General features: G+C 40.1%; 1 protein-coding gene across 3 annotated transcripts in view; it reads right to left on the bottom strand.

The window, feature by feature from the left end:
- Positions 1-23643, bottom strand: part of pde3a (phosphodiesterase 3A, cGMP-inhibited) — a 65900-nt gene that overhangs the window by 29571 nt on the left and 12686 nt on the right. Inside the window, exon 1 of one of the 3 annotated variants that reach the window (XM_086141952.1) lies at positions 501-639. The exons of the other annotated variants lie outside the window; for them this stretch is intronic. Within the exon in view, the coding sequence (XP_085998078.1) occupies positions 501-542 (42 nt within the window). The 5' untranslated portion in view covers positions 543-639. Of the gene's footprint in view, positions 1-500; positions 640-23643 lie in introns of those variants that run through there. 3 annotated transcript variants of the gene reach the window in all.

Raw genomic sequence — 23643 nt, 5'->3', positions numbered from 1 at the left:
CCGGAGGGCCAAGTTCATGTGCTGGATGCAATGGAAAGACTGCACAGTTGCAGGACAGCAGGGCAGCTGCAGACGATTTTGAGACGACCGATTGTTAGAATTGTATATCGGATCATCAGAAATCATCATGTTTTCATGGCATTTTGAACTCAGTGGATAATGCGGTATCAAAATAACTGTTGAGTTTTGCGATAATGAACTTTCTGTTTCCTTCTATAATTTCGATCTGGTACGTAACGTTCAACCGAGATGAAAAAAACAACGGTGACACTGAAACCTCCGACGGCACAGATGAGCGTTCAGCTCTCCAACCCCATCATTGACCTAAAAACTAGGCTGTATCAAGAACCTTAATTTAGACAAGGCTTCAGGTTGTCCTATTTAAACCAGCTTATCATCACCGATTAAATACCTCCTCTATATAAAGGCGCAGTCACAAAAAAGTCACTTGTACTTGTGCGTGCATACACTGCCCAGACAACATTAACCCCATACCACACCTGAGGTCGTCCCATGATGCTCGCCGAGTGCCTCCTCTGCATCGTCGATGTAACGTCAGAACGCAAGCGGTGGATCTTTTTTAACCCTTACGCGAACGACGCGACTGCCTTTTTCCCCTGGATTTGCCGAGAGGCTCAGTCCTATTCAAGATACATCCAGCAATGTAGCCCACAAACACTTCCCTTCTGCTCGGCTCTTTCATGACCCTCCCTCCGTCCACTCACCCGCCCCCTGCCTCTCTACAGTATCTGCCAATCGCAAGTATTCACTGATGGGTCAGGGATCGGAGGACCCGCAGTATGGACAAATCACATTTATTGAAAATACCTGGTTGCTAGGATACATCGGGACAAAGATCAAATGAATTTTCATTGGACCATAAAATAGTTGAGGGCTCACTTGGTCACTGTTATACTACACCCGCTACTTTGTGTTTCCCGTGATATCGGGTAATGCATGACAACCGAGCACCGAGTGTATTATCAGGACTGGGCTTTCCACGTCAGTAAATGGCAGTGCGTATTGATCATTAAAGGTCTATTAAAATGGAAACATCTTTTTTTTTTTTTTTCAAGCTGGAGCTGCACATTTTTTTAGAAATATGCCGGGGTGATATCGCGATATATACGTGAATATTTTGTGAATATGTCTTTTAATCCCTTCAAAATTATGAACTAATCATGAACTAAATTTAGACTGGGGAAAAAAAATCCCAGACCTTGTCATTTGAAATCAGTAAAAATGAATAATTAGAAAAAAAGACTGCCAAGTGGCTAATAAAACTGTTTACAAAAAACAATGACAAAAACAAGATTATCCCCTAGACATAGAAATACAAATAACTTTGAGATCAAATAAGGTTAGATCTAGGAAAAAGGTGCCTGATCCCTCAAAAAATTACAGATAACAAAAATAAAACATGAAATAGGTGAAATTTAAAAAAGCGTCCAATACGTAGTTTGCAATTGAACACTACTAAATAGAACGCCACATTTTTGGCAGTTCTGTTTACAAGCACACTTAATATTTAAACTATATAAAAGGACAATATTTTAAATCAATTTATCCTTGTTTTTAATGTCATCTTTTCAAAAATGTCTACTCTACCTAAAAGGGTTTGATATTTATAAATAGAATTTTCCGTTGCTGATGTACTTGAACCTACACTGACACTACAAATATTCCACCAAAACATGTCGTAAAACTGTAAACCTAAACATAAATTCAGAATATAAGTTGCGTAGTGTTATTTTCAGTTTTAACTGATTACAGCGTTGACTCGAGTATAACTGATATGTGCCCTAAAAGAAGAGGCGAAGCTGACAAACACATTGCCTTCCTTCCCTCTCAGTGTGCTTCACTTCTTCTCAGACGTCTCCTCAAATCAAATCAAGTCAAAGTCAGTTTTTATTTATACAGCACCAAATCACAATAAAAAACATGTATCATGACACTTTAAGCTACATAAAATGAGTCACAGAAAGCCAATTTTTCAGATTCGAGCTGAATGTGGGCGGCCTTCTGCCTCGACCGGTCACGGCGGACAAAGAAAACGATAAGAGTACGACGATGATCTTTTACTAGATTATTACAATAGCGCTTGACGTTATATGGTCGTATCCCATTTGGAGATGGAGATATTTAAGCTCCAGCCGTGGATGTATATCTACAAACATGGAGGGCAGAGAAGCAAAAAGAGCAGAAAATATTCCTGATGCACCTCCCTGTGCCCAAGACATTACATCTGTGATAAAGTATACATTAATTTTGACCTTCCTGTTGCCAATGTCTGTTTTTTGTATCGTTACGGAGTCAGCTAATCCAGCAAGTGCTGAGTAAATAGCAGACAACTGCTGAAGAGTATGATTCATTGTTTCCTGAGCAGAGAGTGGGCTTTCTACTTATAATCACATCTGACAGCAGAGGTTAATTTAGGATCTGTGGCATCTCAGTTAATTTCAACAGGATTTTCATCTCTGTTGTTTCCTAACTGCTGCATTTGAGTGTACGATTTTTTTTTTTTTTTCGCATATGAATTATGTTGTAATATATCAATATGTTGGTTCAAGTGCATATTTTTATTCCAAGACTTGGAATATGAAAACAAATGTAGCACTGTCTTTGGATCAAATCAAGTTTTACAAAAACAGAACAGTTTGTATATGGAAAATATTGTGTTTTTTTAATTATTTTATTTTATTTTATTTTATTTTATTTTATTTTATCTTTTTTGGTGATTGCATTTAAGATCCCCTTGGGAGAAGGACGTGCATTTTGAATTACTTTATCAGTTATCCAAAAAAGGTGTTAAAAAAAAATTTAAATATGCATTTTGGGAAGGAGACCAAAGTTGAGCTTTTTTTCTTGCTCATTCGGTGAACGAAGGCATATCTGACACATTCAGCAAATTTTTTTATCTTCCGGCATGAAAACAAAAAAATGTAATAAAAAGTGCTCCAGAGATTCACTATAAACTTCCGCCCTTCATCCTGCGCTTTTGTTCAAATGTATCATCCGTGGATTTAAATTACATTTTCAGAAAGTCTATAAAGTTACGACTGCTATGGGATATTATGAGGTGATCCATTAAACCGAGTGCTGAGTGTCTCCTACTCAACCCAACACTCTTTCTGTTCCTCCAACTTGTACCACATAAAACAGAGAGGCTATTTGAAAAGGAGAGTACGATTTTTAGGGTTTAATTTAGGCTTTGAATTGACAGTATTTAAATATTATCTCTTGCCTGCCCTCTGCCAAGGCTTCGAGGGTAATGTCATAGATGACCAAACAGAGCAGTGTCAGTGGCTGGAGATGACTGCATTCTGAATGAGTCTTTTGAATTACTCAGCTTATTTGAGACCCTCAGGATGGGATGATCGTTGAAAAAAAGGAAAAGAAAAAAAGAAAGAAGCTGTGAATCATACACGATTATGTTTCTTTTGCAGGGAAATGTGCACTTTTTAACTATATTTTCTTGTTTGTCTGGCCAAGCAGCTACAGACTTCATTTCTGCAAAGAAAAACAAATGACTCTCTCTACAAGGAACGACACTGTCATTTCCGCTTCCACCATTCAACCAGAACTTCACATCTACTATTGCGTCCTCATGTCTCTATGTGACTTTCATAAGGTGTCAAATACACTTCTCAAGTTGATTTTTTGCGACTGTGTGTGTGTGTGTGTGTGTGTGTGTGTGTGTGTGTGTGGGGTCGGGACAAAAGTGACATATGTTTTTACTAGTATGATCTGGCTTTGACTGTTCCATCATTACTGGCCAAGACCTCCGATATACATGAACCAATTCATTCCATTGTTAAGTTATTAATGTTTATATAAGGAAATTGTGTAGATATAATCACATAAACAGACAATGGGAAAAAGAGGCAAAAATAAAAACCGGCCGAATGTGCATCAGAGGAATGAATGCGTCATGTAAGGAACCCCAGAGAGAAAAGAAAACCAATCGTGCCGCTGGAACAAGGTGATAAATGATAAATAAAATAAAATAAAATAAAATAAAATAAAATGAAATAAAATAAAATAAAATAAAATAAAATAAAATAAAATAAAATAAAATAAAATAAAATTAGGCGTATCCTTTTTTTTATTCAAATTTCGAAAAATCAATGACCCAATTTTCATCCTGGCCATCCCCTCAAGATAGACAGTGGGGTTTGGCAGCATATTGAGACACTTTTAGCTCGTCAACAGCACCCCGAGGTGTTGAACTGAGCGGCAGTGACACATTCAAGAACCACGTCTTCTGACACTGTTCTCTGACTTGGTCTCCTGCTTTGGCTTGCAAGGCTGAACAGGCGACACTCGTCTACAAAAAAGAGATGTGTTCAGTTGAGCACTAGTGATGCATTTTGAGAGCCAGATCAGACAAAGTTGTTGTGTTAGAAAGACTTCCAAGCTCAAGCGGCATTCCACCGTGCAGTCTGGTCCTCTGAACAGGAAGGGGAAAGTTGAAATCGCACTTGGCCAATAAAGTCAATGTACAGCCCAAAAAAGAACAATAACTTCAGCATACACTGTAGTGCAGCTGGTAGCGCCCATAATCTCATTGTTACTATGAGTAACTGTCATGGATGCTGCAATTACATTATTTCATTATTCATTATTTTTTCTCTGGAGGTTCTCAGTCATTCAGGTAATGGTCACTTCTTGTCAAAATCTTAACCAGACTTGATTTTCTTCCCTTGAAGACATTTCACCTCTCATCTGCGAGGCTGCCTCACTTCAGTTGAAGAACTCTCTTTAACAGAAGAAAATCAAGTCCAGTTACAAGAATAACATCATTTTCAATCCAAGGCAACATAACATACTATAATTAGCAATAGGAATCATTCTACATCATAAAAATAATCATGATAATAATCAAAGCTTTTTAATAGAAAGATGGGCCCACCATTTTTTTTTTCCAACACTACAATACTATGGTGGTGAACCTTGAGTGATAAATCTGCTCAACAAAGTGCAGGACAGAAAAGAGGACGTTCCATATTTTTTTTTTTTTTTTCAGTTTCAAAGGTAGTTTTGCAAGAGATTTGATCGTACAAATGAATAAAAGATGATTTAGTGTCATTTGGAGGGTATGAATGCTATTTCACACTGTTACTCCACTCGTATACACACTGAACTTACACAGAGTGACTAAGACACTGCTTCTATTTCCTGGAGAATCTAGAAATTCTGGCTGACCAATTCCCTGATTACTAATATAGGAGGAAAAACAAAATGTCAAAGCAAACCATATGATATCCAAGAAATTTCAGGATAAGGTGGTCCTATTTCATCATCAGGATGAACCAACGCAAGACATTGTCATGTTATGTTCCAAGATAACATTTGTGGACAGGACATTGCCTGGTGTTACCAATATACTGATTTTAAGACAGTATGATTGTTGGCGAAGTTGAATATTCTGTGAAAACAACTGAAAAAATAAAGAGAAACAAATAAATAAAGCTGTTATTTAATGGAAAGTTACATTCCCCTGTTTGCATCCATACTACATTGCTGCACATTATTATATATTATATTGTATTGCTGCGAATGTTGTGAATGGCATGTACACTAATATTTACATGCGCCTAATTTTAACATGATCGTGTCTGTATCGTAATATCTAAAGACAAATGAGTGTAAGATGATATAATATTCAGTGATAAATGGATGTTTTCCTTCCTCATGAAATGCAAATTTAAGATGGCGTTTGACTGAAATGACAGATGGTCCATAATGGATAACAGGGCATCGTGCTGTACACTTATCTGATATTAACAAAGCCCAGGCATGCGTTTTAGGAAGAGGCCAATTACAAACCGAAGCGATGAAGAACTGCAACGCTAGCCGGGTTCTAATTAGTGTTACAGTAATCAGGAACAGACCTTAAAGGAAGTGAGCTGTGAGCGTGTCCTACATTTGTCTCATTACCATTACAAGATGAGTACGTGCTACTGTTTGACCTATATTTTGTATCAACCTGCTTAAAAAATTAAAGGTACAAGTACAATGTATTTAGATTTTCAAATAAGTATTTGTATTGTTTAAAGAGGTATCAGGCTTGCAGGATCTAAAGAGGCAAAAATCCTGGGCAAATGTCTGCAAGCTGATTCATACGCTTACACAGAGGCATGACCACGGACGAATACACACGCACACACACACACACACACACACACACACACGCACACACACACACACACACACACACACACACACACACACACACACACACACACGCACGCACACACTCCTTGTCACGACTCAGACCCTCTCGTACCAAAGAACCCAGCAAGCCAGACTCAAACCCCCGCTGGATAGCAACTGTTCTTAGTGGATCCCAGCTGAGGCGGAGAAAAAAGGGGGAGTGAAAAAAGATAGTAAGAGAATAAACAAATAAAAATAAATACATAGAAAAAGAATATTAAAAAAGTCGTAATTCTCTCGTTATTTCGCGGGGCTGAGCATCAAAAATATCATTATCTTTGCCGAAGATATTGATGCTACTGCAACACTGAGATTTTATAGCACATCATTATTATGTAACTGAAGCCATAAAACGCCCTTAATAAAGCAAAAGGGCACAGTCAGAAAAATAAAGCCGATATTACTGGAAAGCACATTAGTACTGTTCATTGACACTCATAAATAACAAATAAACTTTGCTCAAAAATATTCTCATTTGTAGCATAAAACGATTACTATTACAATGTGCTGCAGTGTTGGCAAAGGATCCACATCATCTGCTCTCACCTGCTGAGATTTTAATGGTTGGGTCTTTTTCCAGAAAAAGTGCTGATTTGGCAGCAAATTTGGTGCAAATTGCACAATAAAAAAAACAAAATTCTGATCCATTCCTGGATATTTTCTTGTGCACTAGTTCAGATAAACAGTAGCACGCACATGCAGAAAGCTAAATGATACTTTTACACCTGAAATAAATGGAGCAATATCAAAACGCCTTAAGTTAATTTTACATGAACTAAAAGTACATAGCCAATGTCTCATGTGTGTCTGTCGGGGTTTGGGTTATCACCATCATGTTAAGTTTAAAATAAGTTTTTGAAAATGTCAATTCTGCATCGGAGAGATGTCGCTTTGCAACTTGCAAATAAAGAACTTGGATGAGGAATGAAAAACAGGTTGATAAAAAAAAAAAAAAAAAAAATTATAGTCAGAAAAAAAACATGATATTGACATCTAAAATTTACAGTGGGATTGTCAGGGTTGGGATCAGGCTCCCTGACCCAGGTTAACGGCAATCACGGAAGGTTTAAAAGGTGCTTTAAGTCTCACTGGATGCTGGGTCGATCGCAAATTTCCCTCTGTCTGCTGCAGCATCACTCACTATTCCTACTTTTTGTGTCTCCGATGCTTCCCTCCCCTTTCGCTCCTTTCCCTTAACATTTTACGCCAGCGCCTCTTGCCTGGCCACCTGCGACGCCACTGGGATTCTGCTTCGTTGGTGTATGCTAGCGCCTTCCATCGAGCCCAGACTTGGGCATTTTACGGCCCCAATTTGCTTTTTTAGCCGTCCCGCCAAACTATTTTCTATCAATATTGAATTTTATTTTTTTTTTCCTTTAATTTCCTTCCAAAATAATGTCAGTTGGTACATTCATATTATTATTAATGATTTTAAAATTGAAATAAAATGCCAAAAAGAAATTGAAATATCTAAATTGCAATTTTCATTTTGTTCACCTAGTTGGCCCGCGCATAAAAATTGGATAAGAAATGTAGCCCACCAGCCAAAATGATTGCCCACCCATGACCTAGACCAGAAGTGGGCAAACTTTTTTATCCGCGGGCCGCATGGAGATAGTATATTAAGACAGCGGGCCGCAATAATCAAAACTTTCGCCTTATACCATACCATTGAAATAAAAAAAAAAACCATTCATTTTTTACTTTAAATTAATTCATTTTGAATCGACAATGTTGCAACACCAAAGAAAATAATATTTTAATGATGAGAATAAAGTGCATAATGAATATTGACTAAGATAAAATTTTGCTGATATTCGTGGTAAGAGCTGGCGGGCCGCACTGGAAACTCGTGAGGGCCGAAATCGGCCCGCGGGCCGTAGTTTGCCCACCCCTGACCTAGACGCTCGTGACCCGACCGGGCTTTCTTCCTAGTCGGTGCATGCTAGCGCCTTTCGCCTAGCCGCCCGTCCCCACCCGAGCCCCCAACTCTCCAGCAGTGAATGCGAGCGTCACCCTGCCTGTTCCCGCCTTGCATTCCCCTTGCAAGTTTTTTCCTCTTCATGTTCACGTGCCTGTTTTCCCCTCCAAGTAACCTTGGTTTCAACCCCTATCAGTTTGGTGCGGAGCGCTGTGTCTGCATATGAGTCCAACCTCCCACCAGTAACAGGGATAAGAGTTTTTGACGTTTGGATTGATCAAACTTTAATTTTTCTTTTTTTATTCCCATAATTGGAATGAGTGCAGCGATTCCTGAGCTTGTAATTACTTGTCTTTTTTGTTCTATTTGTCTGCTAATTCTAACTACCTCTAAGTATTGGTCCATCCGCTCTCTAAACCACTTATCCCACACTCAGGGTCGCGGTCTTCCCAGCTGCCGTTGCCGAAAGGCTTGAGGGTTTGACCTGCACCTGCAGCCCATCAGTCACAGAGCCACATATAGAGACATCCAACCGTTCACCCAGACAGAACGAAAGGCATGCAAACGCAGCGGGGAAGACACGCAAACTCCACACATAAAGGCTTCCTATTGGAATTGGACCAGGAGCCTTGTTGCTATGAGGTGCAGGCGCTAACCGCTACACCAGCACAACGCCCAAAATGTAATGGGAATGACAATATACTGAAATCAAAGACTATACGTTCTCCAATTCTCATGAAAACAAATTCTTCGTGAAATCAATTGTTTTTTTCAATTGAAACCCAGTTGAACATTGGCGGGTTTTCATTTGATGCGACACATATTTGGGGCACTGACCTTACGGTGCCTAATATCAAAACCTATATTTGCCCTGGATCAGCTGAGGGGTGCATAGCTGGTAGTAGTTATTCAGTAAAAAAAAATAAAAAAAATAAAAATAGAGGATTTGGAATAAAGAGATAACCTCGCCTGTTCCCATGACAGAAGCCAACCATATTTCAATGAATGGGTTCGGTTTTGAGAAGTATGGAATTTTGCCTGTTAATTGTTTTTTTTTATGTATTCCCTATACATGAAGTCAATAAGCAAATGACATCATTTTTGTTCTCACATCCTTATTTTTGCAGTACAAGCACATACTGCAGTCCATACATGGTGACCCAAAGCCGTTTAGCTGTGCCAAATGGATTTGGCAAACCTGTGTGTGCATGCATGACTTGCCAGTGTGTGTTCACGGGAGTGTTTGAATCAGAGAGTTGGTACTTCTGGACTGGATAATGATGATGATGACTCACCCACCCACCCACCCCACACACACACACACACAAATTCAGACATGGATCACCGTCATCACTCAAAACCACATTAGTGCTGCTCACTGATGCTAATTGTTCCCAATGAGCGTATCAAGGGGCCTGTCAATGCCCTGTGAAACCAGACCACACCAGTCATTGCTTATTGATATCATTACCTGCTCACATCACTAAGCCAAGCAAATGTGCATCAGATGCAAAGTAAGATGTCAATTGACGGCCTGTGCTACAGCCAGGGTTAAGGGATGAACTCAAAATGGGTTGAAACTGATATTTAAAATTACCTGCTGGACAAATTGTAGACTTATTGGTCAATTTACAGAAATGAGGGTATAAGATCCTGTTAAAAATAATATAAAGTGAAATAAAAATAAACAAACCAACAAAGACACTAAGGTTTCCAATTCATATAATTTTGTCATATCATATCTGGGATATTGTTTTTTTTTGTTAGTTTAACTATTGAAAAGTCTGACAAAAATCCTGTATTTAAACACAGATCAGTGTCTTCTTGGAAACATCTTGATGACGAATTGGCAGTTAGTTACTTTTGACAACCAAAGCAAAATGTTGCCAAAAAAGGATTTAATTATGAAAAACCGGAAATGATTTACGAGTAAAAAAAAAAAAATCAGCTGAGGAATCAGCTGGAAATGTATAACAAGACATTTTAACTTAAATTCCAGGAACAGAAATGACACTTGTAAGTCAAATGGCATATCCACTTTATCATAACAAAATCTTAATGACAATGAGGCTATGTTGTTTTTTTTTTTTCTCTTAATTATTTTATTTTATTTTATTTTATTTCATTTTATTTTAGTTGCCTCAACCAGATAATGCAGGATCCCATGCATCAACTTCATTCCCAGGAGTCACAGTAAGATGACCTGTTTATAGCAACTATGAATAAGTAAAAATGGGCAATGGAGCCAGGGAGATTTTAAAATCCTCACTAAAACTGTCGGCTTTACACGTAACTGTGCCGCGGCGACAACAACTCATTGAAACAACAAAAACCACGGTTTCAGCATTAGTTGAAAATGTGGGGAAGTCACACCATTTTTTTTTTTTTTTTGCTCTACCATTTATATGTGAATCCTTTTGCATCCCCTTTGAATGGACTGTGCTGATGGCAGCCACCAACACAGCCTCAGGCAAGTGGGTGTGTGTTTGTGAGTGAGTGTGTCTCACAGTGGAGTTGCATGACTAAGGCTTTGCATGTACTGTCAAGTAAATGCTGCATGCATCTGCCAGCAATTTTAGATTTGGACATGTCTGTTCTGTAATTTCTTTAGCATGTATGAAAGATAATTGGTTGTACATTATACCGAGTTTGGAAGACTCATTAACATATTGATTGCCAGTTAAATTCAATAATAATGAAGAATAATCATGTAACATGCTCTGTAGCATAGCAACATAGCAAACTGGCTAATGACATGCTCTATTTTTATATCTAATTTAAAAGAAAATTATCAATAATTAATTGATTATTCATCAAACTGAAAATAATACCCCAGAATAGGATTAAATTGAATTATTTTAAAGTAAAATGAACCTGAAAGGGTATCCGATGACCTCGATTTGTTAGTTTTTGATCCTATTTTATCTTCCTATCTTCCCTCGCATGAGGTGACAGTCAAATGGATGATACCGTGAATATCGCTCTGCGGGAAAGATGGATATAGTGGCAGGGATTTGTTCTGATGTTCACACAGGCGCACCGGCGGGGTTGGCAAGTAGGGCGTCCGTCATTTGATGCACGTTATCCCCGATAGATCTCGGTGACAGATTCACACTGAGAAAAAAAGCGGCGGTAAAAAGTGAATACATATTTTTAGTCACAACCCTCCACAAAATGATCAACAGCTCCGATTGGATTAGTTTGGTCTGATAGCATCTTGAATGTTGTGATGAGCCATAAGATCAAATCAATAGTTACTGTTTAATGATGAGGTAATTTTTGGCTTTAACCATCCGCAAAAGGAAGTACCAAGCACGGAAGTACACCAAATTTTTGCGAGTCATGCGACTGTCACAGCTTTTTATAGACACGAATAGAGGCCGACCCTCCGACACCACATTGAGTTGCATCATGCATTCATGTCTGAAATGATGAATAGTAGTTTGTGTTCTCACTGCCCCGATATATCCCAAACGCACATAGTTTCATTGGATATTCATTTATCAGATGGATGGATAGGTGAGTGACAATACATGCAAACACAAATTTCTGGAGTGACGGTTTCTGTTCTTGCATTCCTGGTCTTGCATTTACTTGTCATCTTTACTTCACTAATACGCATCACGGGCTAACACGCCCTCATGCATGTAAAACCTCATTTGAAATTCACACACATCATTTCATCCCGGCCTCTTCGTCCCACCCCGACTTGTCTCTCTCTCTCCCCCTCCAAGGCTACACGGCTAAATGGAGTGCTTTTACCTTGTGTTGTTGTACCCATGTTAGGCCACCGATGCCAGCTTGTCACTCTCTACTCCTATTACTGTGAAAAGGCATGTGCGTCACCGGCCCCCGCGAACCAGTTTGCACTGTCGTCCCTGGTTCTGGCTGATTGACACTGACGTTACCGATAGTTAGCATTTCGGGCTGAAACTGACGGTAACGACACAATGGCACCAACTACGGCGGTCCATTTGGAGCTACATGCGCAAATGGCTTATCTCCCACCTTTAGTCTGCAACTCTAGATTTCTCCTGGAGAGGCTTCTAAACTTTATTTTTTAAAAGAATGACAAATGATAATTGTAATCTCTGATGAGGCAACATTTGTTTCTGTTCATTGACATATGTATCACTGACCTTTCTTAGAAATAGAGGTATTCCTAACAAATTGTTTGTTTCTTTCATGCAAATAGATCCAGTTGCATCGATGGAGCAAAAAGCAAATTTGCCTTGTACCTTCACATCGGCGTTATATTTGGATGTTCTTACAACCCTATTGTTCACATTTCAAGACGTGGAATATAATTGCCTCCTATTGAAGCTGAATGAGCGCGGCAAATATTTACAGTAAATGCCGCTCTCATTCAGCAGGGGTCGCCCTGCTTGAGTTTCCAGGGGTTTCACCCCATATAATAATTCACACCCCCTGAACTGCATTCGGTTACTTAGATTTTATGAGATTACTTAGATTTATGAGATAGATTACAACACACTGCAATCAAAGGTCTATTTATTATCATGTAGAGGACTCAGGTGATTCTAATACACTTGACTATGACAGGAATGTTTTGACATTGAGAGCAGATAAATTCACGATCGGTTCTGCATTAGCGGATGAAAGAGCGAGCGTTATTATTTATTTATTCATTTATTTTTTTTTTTTTTGTTCAGCGGAACATAAGAACAAGGACGAACGGGTGACATCCATTGCTGTGATGACGTGAGAATTGCAGCAGAAATGAGAAGTCTGCACAAGACAACCGGGGAATCGAGACGGAAGAAAACCAGACAATCCGACAGACTGAAAACTGACAATAAAATAAATGAATAAAAGAAATAAAATAAAAGCTGTCTTAATAACAACAATAGACGATTGATCACATGAGGTTTAATAGGAAGCTATTTGGACAGGAGCCACGAGGAGGCGAGCAGGTCTAGGGAGGACTCATTAATTAGCGAGAAAAAAGGAGGGAAAACAAATGAGAAGGAAAAGAGGAAGTAATGAACATCCTGAAATACTGGGAGATAACAATTAAAAAAAAACAAAAAACACATGCGCATAAATGAACAGAAGCAGTAACGCTACCAGATGGAGTGAAAAAGTAACACGAATATAGAGTCAGAATATTGCAATCAGAAAATGCTGTTCGAGCATAATGCAAAATTCTGTATAAAAGCATGTGGAATGTGAGTGTATAAAAAAGTAAATGAATCAAAATAGGAATCTTCTTCTTCTCCCATCAGGGAGCAACCCTCTCCATCTAAGCCTATTCTCTCTATCCAACCTCAGCATCCGTCTACCAATACATTCACTATCCCTCCTCTGTACACGTCCAAATCACCTCAGTCTGGCTTCACTGAGTTTATCTCCAAAACATCTAACACGTGCCGTCCGTGTGTTGGACTCGAACCCCTGCTAGTCACTCCGCAAGAGAACCTCAACATCTTCATCTCTGCTACCTCCAGCTCTGACTTTCCCTCAATGCAAATGTCTCCAAATAATACAGCACCACCGTCTTCTACACCTTTATTTTCATTCTGGTTGGTAGTCTTCTACTGCATACTACCCCTGACACTTTCCCTCACCCATTCCAACCTTTTTTTTTTTTTTTTTTTTAACCCCTTTTCCATGCAATGACTAAATAAAAATAGATAAAAAAATAAATAGATGTATAGATAGATACATACATACACTCTCGACGATGTGTTTCAATATATTTTCTCTTATGCTTGTCAACCTCATCAGACACCTTTATTGGTGATGCAGTCGATTATTCATTCACTATAATCTTGCTGAAATATTAGTTTTTGGCAGAGGTTATTCCACATAAAGATCCAAACACTGACTATAAGGACTCTAAGGAATGTACTTTTAGCATTGTTCAGTTTTAACACACGGAGGATAAATATAGCTAGTCACTTTTTCACTTCTCTGCCTAAAGCATTTGGACCCAGGAGAGCGGCTGCTTCTGCGTGAGTCGGGTATGATGGGAATCGATCAACAAAAAGTGCCTCGGAAAATTTGGATGAAATTTTATTTTATTTCATTTTTGTCTCTCAGCATCAAGGTAGCGTTTTAGCACAAAGACTGGCTCTATCTCGAGTCATGTAAAACGTAAAACTAGGATAAGGGTTAGCTACAGGCACTTAAATTCCGGGTTTTTGTTGTTTTTAAAGCTCAGTCTGGAAAGCGTTTGCATAGCTACAGCGAAACTGAGTGGAACATTTAAAATTGAATTTGTCAAAAATTACTACAGTAATAAAAGCTGTTTATAGACTATCAAACAATGTTTTCTCGGTGTATTATGTAAATATTAGAACCATTTCATTGGAACCCGGTGTTTTGAATAACATGTGATTTTAATATATAATGAATAAAGTGAGGAGCAAAAATATATATTTATAGTTTTTGGGAATTGCTGCCTTTTGCAAAAACCCACAGGAAATCACCATTTGAAGGCTGTTCATCAGAAATGCTTCTCATGGGAAACATTACCCTCTGCATGGGGCTTATGAGTAGCCTTGCCTTGGGGCTGAAACAAACAAACAAACAAACAAAACAAAAAAAAAAAAAACACTTAGCATGTTTCAGACCTGAACAGTTTCATCCAATAAGCGGTTACCAATTGAATTCCATGTTGAAAGTGGCTTGAACCTTCATACAGGAAAACAAAACACAAACACAAACACAAACAACAATAAATGTTGAAGAATGGAACTCATTGATATTAGGACACTGTACTGAAGCTAAAATACCAAGCAGACCTTAGTGTGTGTGAGTGTGTGTGTGTGTGTGTGTGTGTGTGTGGCTTTAAATAGACAGCGAGACAAATGGGCAGTGTGTATGTGTTGTGTGTGACGTTCGCCCAATCCTGTATACACATCATCGCCTCAGGCCAGCTCCTTCATGATGCTTTACCACTAAGAAAAAACAGGGTGCCATTTATAGAATTGATCTAATTATTGTAGAATATATAATAAACTTGTACCTGCAAGCTAAAATCTGCTAGTTTTATACCAGCAGTGATATGGAGTTAAGGGTTGTTATTGGGAATAATTTATTAATCCGTGTTTGCACTCATTGTAAAGTGCCTATTTATAGTCCCATCCAGGTCAAACATAGATTGTTTTTTTTTATGAAGACAGAAAATAAATGCAACACTATAAAGAAAAAAAAAAAACAATTATATATACATCAATAAGATTTGTTTCTATAGAGAACTAAAACATATTTTACTAGAACATTTTTTATGAACCTCAGGTAAACCATCCATGAGAATACAAAAAATATATATATGTATATATGTCCCCTTGAACTGCCACCTAAACATCGTGGAGGAGTTTGTGCATCCCAATGATCCTTGGAGCTAATTTTTTTAATGTCCCCGAAAGGGTCACACAAGGCAAACAGGTCCCAGGTGAGAGACCAGACAAAGCATGGCTCAGGAGATCCTCATGAAGAATAACAGAATTGCACTCAGATTTCCCGGGTCACTGAGCCCTCCCCGGAGCCGGGCCCAAGGGTGGGGTTCGTTGGCGAGCGCCTGGTGGCCGGGCCTGCACCCCTGGGGCTCGGCCGGGCACAGCCCAAAAGGATGACATGGGTACCACTTTCCCTGGGCTCACTACCCATAGGAAGGGCCAAGGAGGTCAGGTGCAGTTTAAACCGGACATTGAGCCGGAGCTGGTCCGACTCTTGGCTGCAGAAGCCGGCTCTTGGGACATGGAATGTCACCCCTCAGGCGGAGAAGGAGCCCAAGCTGTTTTCGGGAAGCTGAGATATTCCGTCTAGATATAGTCGGACTCACCTCAACAAATCTGGCCTCTTGAGAGGGGCTGGACTCTTTTTTACTCTGGAGTTGCCCCTGTGAGAGGCACCAAGCAGTTGTGGGCGTATTGATTGTCCTCTGCCTTGGCACCTCAGCATGTTGGGGTTCGACCCATTGGACGAGAAGGTAGCCTCCCTCCATCTTCAGGTGAGGTGATGGGGTTCTGACTGTTGTTTGCAGCTATGCACCCAACAGAAGTTAAGTTTAACCACCCTTCTTGGGGTCCATGGAGGGCCCGCTAGGGAGCGCTCTTACTGGGGACTCCCTCGTTGGAAGGGCATGATGGGGAGAAACAGCTCCCCTGATTTGAAGCCGAGCAATGTTTTGTTATTGGACTTCTGTATTCATTATGGATTGTCTGTGGTGGACAAACGTCTGGCAGAGTTCCCTGTCAGAAGGAGTTTCAACTCCCACCTCCAACGGAGCTTCAACCACATCCCGAGGGATACGGGGGACATTGAGTCCGAAAGGGCCGTGTTCTGTGCTTCCATTTTCGAAGCACCAGACCGGAGCTGTGGCCGTGATGCGGTTGGTGCCTGTCGGCGCAGCAACCCTTAAGCCGCTGGTGGACCCCAGCAGTGAGGGATGCCGTGAAACTGACAAAGGAGTCCTATCAGGCCTATTTGGCCTGTGGGGCTCTGGAGGCAGCTGGCAGGTACTGGCAGGCTGAGCTTTGGTGGTCACAAAAGCAAAAACTCGTGCATGGGAAGAGTTCAGGGAGACCAACGGCATCTGGTGGGCTTCTAGGAGATTCTGGTCAACCATCCGGAGGCCCAGGAGGGGGAAGCAGTGCTCTATCAACGCTGTGTACGGTGGGAGTAGGGCAATGCTGACCTCAACTTGACACGTTGTAAATCAGTGGAGGGGAAACTTCCGAAATCTCCTCAATCCTGGTGAAATGCCTTCCAATGAGGAAGCAGAGAGCGGGGACTCTGAAGCGGACATACCTATTTCCAGGGCTGAAATTGCTGAAGCAGTCAGAAAGCTTTACAGTAGCAGGGCCCTCCTAGATGCTTAGAGTAGAGTTGCTGCTCCTCCGCATAGAGAGGCATGTCCATCTGGGAGGAGGCCAAGAGAAACCCCCGGACACACTGGGGTCTCTAGCCTGGCTTAGGAATGCCTTGGGATCCCCCAGAAGGTCTGGACCATGTGCCTGGAGAGGGGGAATTAGCTTTATCATAGGAGCTACATATGACCTGCTACCATCTCCCCAGAACCTAAAGCAACTGTTGGGCGAGGATGCTGCCTGCCCATTGTGTTCTGAGGTGGACACACTGAGACATATATTATCGGGGTGCAAGGTTAGTCTTTTCCGGGGGCGATACACTTTGTGTCATAACCAGGTGTTGAAATGTTTGGCAGCAGCAGTGAACACTGCTGGCCCCACTTACACAAGAAAGTGTAAGTGGGGCCGGGGAGTTGATGACTGATTTGAATGAGCAGCTGGTTGTCCCAGTTAGCTCCCAGTTATGGCTGGTCTGGTCTGGGGTACAGAGGATAGTGTATTTTATTGAACTTATGGTCCCCTGGGAGGTTCAAGTTGAAGAGGCATGTGGGCGTAAAAAAGCTAGGTATGCTGAGATGGCATCAGAGGTAGAGCAGTGAGGTTGGAGGGCTCGGCTGGTGCCTGTAGAGGTGGGCTCTCGTGGGTTTTTGCCAAAATCCGTAGTCACCCTACTGACTGAGTTGGGTATGCTCGGCCTAGAGTTGCGGTCAGTAACATGTCTCAGGCAGCAAAACGAGCAAGTGAATGTGTGTGGCTAAAAAGGTAGCATGGTAGCTGGAGCGGTCGCTAAGGAAAGAATGTTTACTTGTTGATCAGCTATGGAGCATGGAGAAGGGGGGGGGGGTTGTTTCCAGGACGATGGATTTCACTTCAAGCCTTCTTGAGGTGTCCTGGGCCCAACCAAGTGGTGTTTGTTTGGTCGGGTGTAAGCCTGCTAGTAGCTTGCTTGTTTGTTGTAGATAGCTTCTCTATAGCCCAGATTGAGCTTCTAGATGTGTTTCACCCAAGATCTTAACACAAGTACCACCTTATCCTTTATATTAATGAATGATATATTTTTTTTGTTTTTTATATTATACATATCCATTATCTGCTGCTTATCCTGCAGTCAAGGTGGTGGGGATGCTACCCCACCTGTCATTGGGCAAGAGGCGACAACAATGTTGGTTCATGGTTTTTTGACTGTGGGAAGAAAACTGAGAACTGTAGAATGAAGAAAAGGACAGAGCATTTTATGTGCATGCATAGCGGATCGTCCCGCTCGGGTGCAGAACTAAATGCTTCAGACGCTGCGTGCCCACTACTATCAGACTCTACAACAGCGTTTTGGACGCCACAAAGCTCCAAATTGACCGAGCCACATCTGTACTCACTAGCCACTACCTGCAACTTGTCATTTTGTTCCTGTTCTTGTGCGGCAGTTCTTTATCTATTTTTATCTTATATTTGTTGTTGTCTTTGTCTATTTAAATGTCTGTATCAAAAATGTCTTTTGATACCTTTCCTTTTGCCCTGTGCTGCCGTTGCACTCGAATTTCCCCAGTGTGGATCAATAAGGTCTTATCTGATCTGATATGATATAAATATATCTCTCATCATCCAAAAGCGTGTAGAAGGTTAATTGGAAAACATTGGAAAACATTGTCCAGATGTGCAAATGACAGTGTGAATGGTTGTTTGTCTAAGTGGCCCTACGATCGACTGGCTACCGGTCCAACATGTACCCCGCATCTCGCACCCTGATAAGGAAAGGTGGTAGATGTGTGTGTGTGTGTGTGTGTGTGTGTGTGTGTTTGTATAGAGAGAGGTAGATAGACAGAGCTAAAGACCTATAGTAACAATTGAATATCAGCTGACGTTGTCTAATGTAGTCTCACAAACTTCCAGGGTTTTGCTGCTCCTGAAGCAGAAAACAACCTGTGTGTTTGTGGCCTGCAGGATGAATCTCCTCTTCATTCCTCATGCATTCTTTCATTTCAATCTGCTCCTTCTAGTTCCCGCCAATTTTCCAGCTTCACCAGTAAAATGTTTGGGGGGCCTGGTTACAAACCACAATCAGCCAATTACATCCAATGAAAACCAAAATGTCTGGAAACAGCCATAATAGGCAGCTATGCTTGATTTATTTGTGTGTGTCTTTACTCTGAAGAGTATAAATTTGAGCCTCTTGAGCCACATTCACTTAGAAAGAGAATCCCAAACAAACAAAAATGTGATGATTTCTTTTGAAATCGGCCCGTTAGTCCCATCCTTCCACTTTAGTCGTCATTAAAGATGAAAACAAATGTTATTAAAACTATCCTCCACCGTTGCCTGAATTTCCGGGACTTGTTTGTTTTTTCATTGCCCGATCAGCAAACTGGATTTGTTCATGTTGAAGCAGTGGAAGGCGGACAGAAATTAAATGATATAAAAATAATATTGTTCTTCACTTTGCTGTCATGGGTTTTGCTGATTGACAAGGTCAATGATCCCATTGAATTGAATAGCAGTCATGCACTAACACGGCTTTGCGGCATTGAGGCTGCGAGTTGAAAACTGGGAACTCCCAGCCAACATCACGCTGTGGTAAGTGACCATGAAATGTAGCAGTAAAAACGAAGTGATTCCTGCTGGAAGAGGAACATTGTTTTCCAGGTAGAACATAGCATCACGCTGTTTAATCGGCAAATGTAACAGGATGAGTCCGACCTGCCGGAATGAACACGTGGAAAAAGCCAAACAAGGCGGGTGTGAAAAACCTCCGCAAAACATTAATGGCGGGGAATTTTTCGAACTTGCAGAAACGGCTAATTTTGGGATTACCCCTAAAAATGAAATGACTTGACCTTTGACACGCTTATGCAAACGGGTCCAGTTTCACACAAGCTGCGGTTCCCTGATACAAAACAGCATCGAAATAACAAGAGTAAAGGGAAGGGAATGAATCATAGGGTCGCTTTCAGTATTTTCGGTGATTATGCATGCAGGGATTCCATCCTCGTCTCAGAACGGGGGGGATTCCTGCTGATTTATGAACCCGCTGAGCACCGGTGTTATGGTTTCAGATACGACAACAAATATCAGTTCCACAGTAGGTGCTAATGGCGATGTTTGTTTTGCTTTATTGTAAATTGTCATAAATTCTCGAGGGTTTTCTTTCTCCTCCCCCCCGCCTTTGCAAAATGAGATAGCGGACGCAAATCCTGAAATAACAAACATTTCGCATTCTGCCACGGCGGCAGCTGGAACCTGAATTATTAATTTTCCAATTATTCTCCTAAATCCCCCCCAAAACATCCCCGAAACACAGATTCTTAGACCAGATTAAAGGTCATTGTAAGGGATGAAACAAGATCTCAAGGTCGAAAAGCTCCAGTCGAGACGTCTTCGGAGCTCGGCTTGGATACAGTGGAGCGATTGTGAAATCAGAGAAGCCATATCAGGACACACACGCACACAAACACACACCGGCAGTGTTTTAAATAACGTAGTGAGTGATGGCAGTTGAGGACACAATAATACGGCCTTTGGCATTTGTCCCTTCAACGTTTGTACAGAGAGGAAATCGGGTGAGTGAGAAAAAACAGAGCACGACGGCGGACAAAAAGTGACAGAAAGGGGGAGGAAGTAAAAAGTCTGGGAGAAGAAGAGAGCTACTGAGACTCAACGTCTTGGGGTTTTTTTTTTTTCAACGACAGATGTCCGTGGCCTGAGGCAAAACCGCCCGAGGGAGAATATCATCCAAATTAATGGTGTAGTCCGGTTATTTTTACATTTTCCGACTTTTCTATCCCATCAAAAGACACCTTAAAGCTCGCACTCCGGCTATCCGCGACCATACATCCCTTAAACGTGACTAAAATGAACTATTCTATTATCTAAATGGTTCTCGAGGATGAAAATAAGTTTGAAAATCTTCCAAAAATACGAGATGGTAATAGCTGTTCAATGATGAATTACACCGGATTTATTTGGTCTAGACGTCGTACAAACACATAATCTTCGCAGGATATTTAAACACTGGAGTCGGCTCACTCAGGCAGAAAAGCTCCGGCAAATGACAAGATCATTTATTTTTAATCAAAGTAGACACATAGAAAAACATAAGTGGGATTTTTGGACTAAAAACTTAATTTTTGGATGTGAGGAAAGTAAACAGAGAAAAAGAGCAACACGATTATTCTCCAAACATTGGAATAAACTGTTGCCTGGAATAATGCAGTTAATAAGGTTGGATAAATACCATATAACAAATTTATAACACAGAATTTGGCATTGAAATCTTGATTATGAAGTACATGTTGATTGACACACTTTAATTAAATGTTGATAAATGTCCAATGATCCCTGTATGCTTCCATAAACGCGAGCCCAGCGAAAACACCAAATGGCCGATTTGGTAAGTGACATTTTTTGATACTGATATGTTTATAAAGAGTTAATAGATGCAGACTTCAATAAAGGTCACGGGGGGTATTTGTAATGGTTATATAACAATTCCATAGCTGAGGCTATTAGTTTACCTCTCACAACCCCGTCGTCACATCTGAGGACACGACATTTTGAGGTCACTACAAATAATACATTTAACCGTGAACTTTTCATGATGTTTATAATTCCTCAGCACAACCATGCGTGTTTTTCTTTCTTTTTTTACAAGCTATTGCTAGATTTTACAAGGTTAACATATCTTTTTCTTACAACTTAATCTCTCATCTTAAATTTAGGGCGCTGTAATACCATGTCAAATTCCTGTGTACATTGTACATTTTGCAATTAAAGAGATTCTGATCTTAAAAGAGAGATTGTTTTTGGCACCTACTAGTGGAAGACAGAGTAGTCGGCCGCAATCATGGACGGGAAACAAAGTAAAATGATAATTACAATTGCAAATAAACCTCACTGTGTGCTATTTAGGTCCTATTACATAGGTATAAAGGAGTAATAAATATATCTGGAAAAAGAAGAAATAAAAATCTCCTTGGGAATAAGAATATTCAGTCTTCGACATGGATGACTGAGTCCAGTGGGTCCAGTGACTGTCCAGCATTGAGCAAGAAAACATGTCGCAAATTGGCGTAAATTATGAGGAAAGAGCAGCTGTGCTGAACCGTGGTCAAGATTCAAAAGAAAATCGGAAAATTATTTTCCCTTCTGCTAAAAGCATTGTTTAACTTGCCTATTTTACAAGCCTGGAGGAGTTTTAGATCATCCCTTGACAAGGTTTGAGGCAAATTTGGTCTTTTATTGTTTTGGTTTTTTTTTTGACATAAGCTATATCATTTGATTTTTTTTTTTAGCTGGTGTCTTTTTCAATCTGGGTCACCGTTAATGGCAGTCGTTCAGAAGATGCAAACAGTCTTCTGTGGAGTAAAATGCACTTAAACTAGACTAGGTGGTAAATATTGACGACATTTTGATCTTGAGTGACACTGTTTACCGAAAATGTTTTATTTTCGTATACATTTGCAGGATGTTTCTCAACACGTCGTTGCCAAAAATGAGTTTAAGGCATGTTTTCCCACAGCGTATTCAAACAGTTTTGCTGCAGCAGAATATAAAACAAACTAAACTATATAATTTCCAGTGCTGGACATGCTGTAAATATCAAGACTGTTTGGTTTTCTGACCCTTTTTGGATTTAGTTGTGCAATTTCTTTTTTTTTTTTTTTTTTTCAATACGTGCTATAACATTTCTATGAAAGCAGCTCACTGATGAGGCAGTTACATGACAGTAATGTTGTTAATTTATAAGGCATAAAATGTTGTGAAAAATAAGCATTTTGGACAGTTTTGGCTCTTTTTTGACTAATTTATCTCAAGTTATATTATCCATACTAAAGGGATGCATATATATATATATAAACATATATATATATACACATATATTCACTTTGATGTGATTACATTTTTTGTATTTATTGGGTTAGAGGTTAAAATGACCTAAAACTGGAAACATAATGAATACATGGATAGATAGATAGATAGATAGATAGATAGATAGATAGATAGATAGATAGATAGATAGATAGATAGATAGATAGATAGATAGATAGATAGATAGATAGATAGATAGATAGATAGATAGATAGATAGATAGATAGATAGATAGATAGATAGATAGATAGATAGATAGATAGATAGATAGATAGATAGAACTAAAACCTCAAACTTATGTGACGAATTTCCTGACTTTCAATGAAACTGGAGCAGAGCACAAAGTTGATGGAGGAATTTTTTTGATGACTTTTTTTTTTTAAATGTATTGATTTTGATAAAGGCGCTTTCGAATATCAGCATATCCACGCGTCCCTATTGGCCTGCAATACACGGCGCGCAAAGATTATCCAGTCTTAGCCTTCAGTCAAAGGTTTGCAGGAGGAATGCTGACTCTTAGTGACGCACTCCTGCTGAAACCGTGACTCCGGGCTTAAACTGTGGCCGGACTTACGATCTCTTAGCACGGACAATCTCTGGTAATTAGCCGCTGCATGTACGTCATCAATGTGTGTCTGCAGTGTCTGCGAGTGTGACATGTATGTGAGCATTATGAGGGATAATGGAAGGGAAAAACACTCCCAGATGCATGTGATGCAATTATACCCTTGATTATCTGATTGGGTAATCTACAGGCAAGCTGGCGGCGTCCAAGACAAACACGCTGTCGGCCGAATGTTGACCGAGCTT

Source organism: Fistularia commersonii, chromosome 3, assembly GCF_037954325.1.
Source record: "Fistularia commersonii isolate RoL2024-O1a breed Wild chromosome 3, RoL_Fcom_v1.0, whole genome shotgun sequence".
NCBI classification, from domain to species: domain Eukaryota; kingdom Metazoa; phylum Chordata; class Actinopteri; order Syngnathiformes; family Fistulariidae; genus Fistularia; species Fistularia commersonii.
This window is presented reverse-complemented; position numbering and strand designations above follow the sequence as displayed.